Consider the following 7,535-nt stretch of genomic DNA (forward strand, 5'->3'; position numbering starts at 1 on the left):
GGGAAACTGGTACAAGAGCCAGGTTTTGGACTACGCTGCAAGTTCTGGGATTTCTGGGCAGTAACGTACAGACAGGCCACTAGGTGCTGCTGTAAGGCAAGCAAAGGGCCCGACGGGCCAGTAAGGGAGATGTGCAGGGAGGGAGGTGAGCGGGCAAGCAAGGAGCGCTCCTCACCCAGCTTCAGCCTTTCTGATAATAAACCTGCCGTGAGGACCAGGCTTTGCCCAGCACAACGACAGCAGCTGGAGCAGGCCTCTCTGGCGTTTCTGCTCGAGCGTTCAACAAAATATACTCGTATTCACACCGTAGGAACTGACGTGAGGACCCACAGGTCTGTATCTTCTCTCGCCTATCTGCTTAGTAACTCTCCAGCCACTGCTTGGAAATCAATCCTGTACCGACACTGAGTTCTGTTATCAGAAGAAAAACTCTCTAGTCTATTGAAAAAAATGACAAAAATAGGAACATAACCAGCGACATACAGAGATTATTATTCAAGTATCATTTCCCTCATCTTCTCCCAAGTTCTGAGCAAACTATGCCAGTGCTGCCCTCTTGTCTATTAACAATTTTTAAGATGATAATAGTATTTAAGACCTATGCTTACAAGGCCACCTGATTCTGCATAGTCATACATATGCACAAGCAGTCAAACTGCATGTTGACAGGTAATCTTATGTCTGGCTGTCCCCCAGTTTAAGAACCATACATATGCATGTGTATCTTATGGTACACACACACTTTAATGATAATGAAGACTACATTGTATCATTTAGAGTATTCCTTTAAAAATGACACTGCATCTGTCCTTTTTTTTTTTAATAGAAATGCCATAGTTTTAGATATACGACATATTTATATACTTACATGCTTATAAAAACAATACCTGTATTTTCCATAGTTAAGCAACTTCTCAACCTCTTCACTGACAACACCTCAGCAGTCACCTTAGTACACCAAATTCTCCCCCACATCAATACCAACTCTAACACAACACAACTAACCCCCCTCCACTGAAGAGGAAAGCAGCTTACTAACTCTACAATGAATTCTTGAGCTTCTTACTGAGCCTGTCATACCATCTCCTAGCATGTTCTGCTAACCTCCCAAACACGGGTTTGAGCGTGAAACTGTTTTCAAGCATAAGCATGGAAATCAAACTATAGGCTGTCCCACAGGCATGCAAAGACGACCATCTTACGTCTACCCTGTCCACACACCCAAGGATGGGAAGCCAGAAGTGCTGTTCAGTTATCCAAGTCTAAGTAGGTCTAGGATCTTTACTGCATTTGGGGAAACACAAGCCTAAGAAATATTTGCTCCGTATCTAATCACCACTGAAACACTGAATCAAAAGGAAACAAAGGAAAATGGAAGACACACCAGGGGCTGCCAAGCAAAGAAACCAAGGAAGTTCCCCAGTGCACTGAAACACAGCTGGAGACTTAACTCCTGCTGACACACAGTTAGGAGGACTGAACTTCATTCATTTGGGTCCCTTTGAGAATATCAAGCACCCAGATTGTTCTGGAGAATGTATTTTACATAGGGGACCCTCTGAAAGAATTGGAGATGTGCAGTTTTGTTCCCTGGGAAAGTGCTCTGACGCTTACCTGCTTCTCAGAGAGTATAGGACAATTAAAATAATGGTAACTTATTAGTAAGTATGGGCTAATTTCTGGCCCAGCATGACTCCAGCAACAGCCAACAAATCCCTCAACTAGTTTTCTTCAGGCTGTATTTATGACAATTATTTTGCTCTGCATTTTGGGGGAAAGCAGATTATACAGCTTGCCTCTTTGATGCGGAGGGCCGGTTTTCAAAAAAAGACTACAGGCCCCAAAGAGCACAGCATAGCATAGCTGATACATGAAGTAAATAGTACATCACAAGCCATATTGCATGCTTCTATCAGAAAAAACGGGGTTTATGTAGGTGCATGGGAAATGTGTCTCTTGGCTCAAAAAAAGAAAATCCTGATTAAAAAAACGTTCATATACCAAAACAATCACACAACATCCTTTTTGATTTGTCTCTAAATCCACATGTAGATTTTATTCCTTCACTGCCATCTGAAATGGTACTACTTGACACACTTTTCATGTAAAACCAAGAAAGCTCAACTCACAAGGTCATAGCAAAGAACTCAGACCAAAGACCTTAATGGAACTGAGTATCTGTGACTATAATAGACCTTCCCTCTCATTTAAACATAACAGCAGAGTAGAAACATTTTTTGAACTCCAAGCTGAGAGATACAAAGTTTGAAAACTACAGGACGTTCTCATTTTAGCACAAAATAATCAATTTCTTTTCACTACTCTGCCAACCTTACCCTAGTGTTTCTTATTTTTCATGCTACAGCACAGAAAGCCAGTACCCACATCTGCACAAAGACTGCCATTGCTCAAACCAGCGTGCAAAGCATTGAGGAGTCTTGGCTCAGTCTTGGCAGTACAGGAGCGATCCATCTCAAATGCACTACACTTTTTGCATTTGGGGATATCACATATACATAGTTAATTATTGCTTTTCCTCCCAATAACAACAAAAAAAGAAAAAAGAAACCTTCCTCACTTCCACGGCTCTTCTTTCCAGGCTAGATATTTATGGCAGTGACTACCTATTTTACCCAACATACAAGCCCCCTTTTGAACAATTGTCAAAAGTGGCCTAAAAAATAGATCATAAATAATAATCAGTCTAAAGAAAGACCAGAGGTCTCTGCACTACTGGAGATATGCAGGAACAATTTTATTTACTAGACTGCTTCGTAAAAACAAAATGCTTATGATGGCAACTGAACTACAAACTTCTTTTTAGACATAAAGACTTAGTGAATATCAGTAGACTGCAAAACTTTGATTACCTGTTAGCAGTTGCATGGTTTCAGAATGCATACATAATGACACTGACTGTACGGAAATTATTAGGTATTTATTTTGCGATTAGTGCGAAGGCCACAACTGTGTGAGGCATTGCACAAGCATATGAAATTCTTGCCCAAAAGAGCTTGCAAACCACCTGTTTGTTAACACAGTCGCTGCATTTCAACCCTTCCACCTGTGACAATATCCTCTCAGGGGCAGACTTGCCTGGTCTGATAAAATATTCAGTCAGCGAAGTTAGTATTGAACTGATAAAAAAACTGGGCCAACCTCTACGTTCACAGTTGGGATACAAGACTCATACCACAGGGCTCACACTTCAGTCCTACCTGAGGTTACCCAAGATGTATCTTAAATTTCATTTCCCACTGGTCAAATATTCCTCTTTAGATCTCTCTTTAAACTGAGGGCTTGTGGCAAGGGAGAGAAGAGAGTTCCTTACCTCTTGTGCAGTCAGGGCATGTTCCCCTGCTAGAAGCAGCATACTCAGGCCTCCCATTTGTGTAGGATCTGTTAAAAGAGTAACACCAAATCTTAAGTTTATTCATTTGCTTGTTTAAAGAACCTACCATTTGCAGTGTTAAACCCCCAGAAGACTACTTGTCACAGACACTCTAAGCAAGCTGCCATAAAAGGCAGTTCAAGAGAATCACAAATAACCATTTCTGTACCCTCTGGGAGAGGCTTTCAAAGCTGTTTGAAGGATTTAATTGGATTTGTGTGCTTAACACCCCATTGCGTGGATTTACAATTTTACTGCCAAAGGTTTTATGTACTACAGAGATGGATATCTTTAAAACAGCAACTGTAATGATCTCATACATAAATATATACAAAGATGCTCTAATATCACACATGTTTATAACTCAATGGATGCTCCTACTGAGGGAGTGGTTCCCGTCCTTAGCCACTGAACAAATAAAAGGATGGAACAAAATGACATGATCAAGCTCTGAAGCAAAATTTCTATTTTCATTTAGCTTTAATTTAGAGCTGCGTTTAGTGGTGAAAAGTGCCAGCCTGACAGCTCTGAAGCATGAAGCACTGATGCTCTGTGCCAGAACAGCACAGGCACTGGCCAGGCAAGCTGCCTGCATACTTGTTGCCCTGCCAATACAATATATAATTGAGGAAAGTAAAATGGAGATATAAATGTTCTTTCTGCAAGTATTTGATGCTGACAGCTTCTTGCCTCCAGCCTTCCCGCACCTCAGGAGCTCGGGAAGCGACAACAAGAAGTGAAGGCAATGAACACTGGCACTGCATTACTCATGGAGTGGCTTTTCCACTCAGAACAGTGGTAGCTCTTCATCGTTATGAAGACTAATTGTCTGATTTTGGGGGAGTGCCTTAGAAGCAACGCAGGGGCCCGATTTAACAGAGTGCCATGTAGAGAGAGAGACAGACAGACAGTCTGTGGCCCAAATGTCTCACACAACAGCCACAATATGAGAGAAAGGGAAGCATTAGCCTTGCTGTATTGCTGAGACATCAACTTCAGTAACGATGAGACACCAAAGATAAGTAACTTCCCCCAGGTTTCACTAAGCGTGCACTCACAGTTTCCAATTTCCTCTCACTAAACTATACAAAACCTCTCTCTACAACAATAAATTACCCGTGCCCAGGACCATTCTCTGGAATGGAGGCCAACTGGCACAATTACCCTTGTCCATTTGGTTGCATTTTGTTATGCAAAATTTGGATGCAGAATAGCTGCATCCAAAACACCCACTGGGAAAGCCCCTGGCCCATTCCCACTCACAACCAGTGCCGAGGAATCTGTTGAGCTTTTCAGCTGATGCAGGCCAAATCTGTACATGTAAACCTCCAAATGACTTAGTGCTACAGATGATCAAGATCCAGTTCACAGGAATACTCACTGGTGCTGTTTAATTCAATACCACAGATGCTGCCTGTTGTGGTTTAACCCGGCAGGCAGCTAAACACCACACAGCTGTTTGCTCACTTCCCTCCTCCGCCCAGTGGGATGGGAGAAAGAACCGGGGGGGGGAAGAGAAAAAAAAAAAAAAAAGAAAGTAAAATTCGTGGGTTGAGAAAAACAGTTCAACAGGACAGAAAAGGGAAAATAATAATAACAATAGAATATAGAAAACAAGTGATCCACAATGCAATTGCTCACCACCCGCTGACTGATGCCCAGGCAGTCCCTGCGCAGCAGTTGCCGTCCCCCGGCCAACTCCCCCAGTTTCTATACTGGGCATGATGCCATACGGTATGGCATAGCCCTTTGGCCAGTCTGGGCCAGCTGTCCTGGCTGTGCCCCCTCCCAGCTTCTTGTGCACCTGGCAGAGCAGGGGAAGTCGAAAAGTCCTTGACCAGTGTAAGCACTGCTCAGCAACAACTAAACCATCAGTGTGTTATCAACATTATTCTCATCCTAAATCCAAAACACAGCACTATATCAGCTACTAGAAAGAAAATCAACTATCTCAGCCCAAACCAGGACACTGCCAAAAGTTCTCCCTCAGACAGCATCTCGCACTGACATTGACAGGGTAAGCTTTTTCAATACTCTCAAAACAGCAGTAAAAAGAACTAGAAGAAAGCAGTGTGAATAAGCCAGGTGCATCCACTATCATAGAAGAGTGGCTCATTATCTTAAGAATACAGCCTAAATAGCATCTAGCTTCAAACCCAATGTTCAACTGGAATTAATTTTTTCCTTTACCATAATAAACAGGTAGAAGATGTGTGGGGGTTTTTGTAATTTTGGGGGTTTTTTTGGAGGTTTTGTTTTTAAACTTTTAAATAAACAAGATATTAAGTTTCTACAAAGAGACGAGGCACTATCAGAAGCGTAGAATCTAGTAACAAGAAGTGGTTGAAGAAATGGAGACAGAAAATTGGAAGGGCCAGCAAGTACCTAAGCACAATTCGTAAGTGAAGTGATCCTGTCAGCACAGCACTTTTTGACATCAAAATACTTGATCAGAAACAGTTCAGTCCTTCAAACAACAGGACAGCAGAGCAATTAAGAAGTTACAAGTGAACACATATCATGAAAGATAATGCCTGAGCAGGCAGTTAATCTGGAGGAAAAAGAGATGGGAAGAGACCTCCAGGCCCATCATAAACTTCCTAAGCTCCATATTAACCAGCAAGGGCTTGGCTGGTTGCTTTCTACTTTCTTTATTCCCATCGGAAGGCTGTTGCAGAACCCAAATCTTCTAAGCACTAAGAGCCTTCTTCCAGTTTTCAGCTTCAGTTTACTCAGGGCCAGGTGGTACACATTTTTTCTGGTGCCCACATCTTTAAGATTAAACAACTGTTCTCCCTAAATGGTATTTCCCTCTTCTGTGTTTACGGGAGTCACCCTACTCTTCTTCCACTTGCTTTCCTAGCCTCAGCAAATCAAGATCTGATATCATCAAGCATGTCCATCTCCCACGGTCCCAGCGGTCCCTGTAGCTCTCATCTCCAGTTATTCCAGGTAGAATTCATCTTTCTTGTACGTGAATGACCAGAATTATCAGACCAACCATGTCAGATGAGCTGTGCTCTGTTCAATGGCATTAACTCTTCTCTACAGTTCCTGAAAACCCTTTGCCTGACACACTGCAGTACAGCACTTTCTTATGCCCACATCACACTGATGGCTCCCAGTTGCTCTCTTGTGCATCACTTTAGTTGCCTGTGGGTCGTCTTCTGCCTCCTCAGTTTTGGTCAACTGGAGAACACCCAGCTTATGGCTCTAAAATTCTTCCCCCTCATCTAAGTATCTTCTTGGGGGTCTCAGCTTTCTGCCCTTCAACTAAGTAGCTTATCATAACAGGACAAGGATAGGACTGTTTTTTCCCCAAGTAAGCAAACACTTAAACTGTTTATTTAAATATAAAAATTAAGAGGAAGGAAAAAAAATGACAGCTAAGTGGAAAGTAAAAGTTTAATTTAGTGCTTAAACAACTTGAATACTTATGCTGCAGCTGTAGCAGAGGGCTAGCATTTAGATGTCTGATCACGATAAAAACAAAAATCCTTCCACTAAGGGTTCAAATTACAAAATAACTTCATCTAAGGGAAGATAAAACGTACATATGCAAACACTGCCATATGTTTATAATGCCTTCTCAGCACAACAATGTTTCTCTTATGGCACTCAGAACTTACTGGTATGAAAAATTAAGAATTTTAATTGCTATTTCAAAGCAATTTACAGTTAAATCTACAGTAGTGAGAAAACAGTACACATATTTGACTTGCAGAATGGGAGGCGATTCATGACTTTCTCAACAGCTTTTAATATTGATGAAACTTAAAGCCATCTCACTATTTGGGAATAACGTACTTTGTTAGTATTGGTCTGGTTAGAGACTCAGCAGGCTGGCTTGTTCATCATCGCAATTTTTCAGTCAGAGGAAAGAAAGAACTGAGGAAGAGCTAAGCAGAAAGGTGGCCAGCAGGTACCAGTTTCAACTGACTTTTACCTGGGTGCAGAATTAAGGTTCTTTCTAAAAAAACAAAAATTGTATCTCTGTCAGGATATTGCCTACTCTCGGAAGTGTCTTTTTTCCACCCTTTGCTTCACTACAAAGCTTTTTGGCTCAGATGGTTTTCTTCTGACACAGAAATGTGAAAATATTGGGAATCTTGCACATTTGTATAACAAAGCTGTTGCTCACTTA

At 41.7% G+C, this 7,535-nt stretch overlaps 1 protein-coding gene across 9 annotated transcripts in view; it reads right to left on the reverse strand.

Moving 5' to 3' along the window:
- BBX (BBX high mobility group box domain containing) overlaps positions 1-7,535 on the reverse strand; it is a 149,197-nt gene that overhangs the window by 46,115 nt on the left and 95,547 nt on the right. For all 9 annotated transcript variants that reach the window (XM_082304448.1, XM_082304441.1, XM_082304447.1 and 6 more), the window contains one exon: positions 3,332-3,399. In XM_082304448.1, the coding sequence (XP_082160574.1) occupies positions 3,332-3,399 (68 nt within the window). The remainder of the gene's footprint in view (positions 1-3,331; positions 3,400-7,535) is intronic.

The sequence above is a fragment of the Platalea leucorodia genome (assembly GCF_965183815.1).
Source record: "Platalea leucorodia genome assembly, chromosome: 2".
In the NCBI taxonomy this organism is placed as follows: domain Eukaryota; kingdom Metazoa; phylum Chordata; class Aves; order Pelecaniformes; family Threskiornithidae; genus Platalea; species Platalea leucorodia.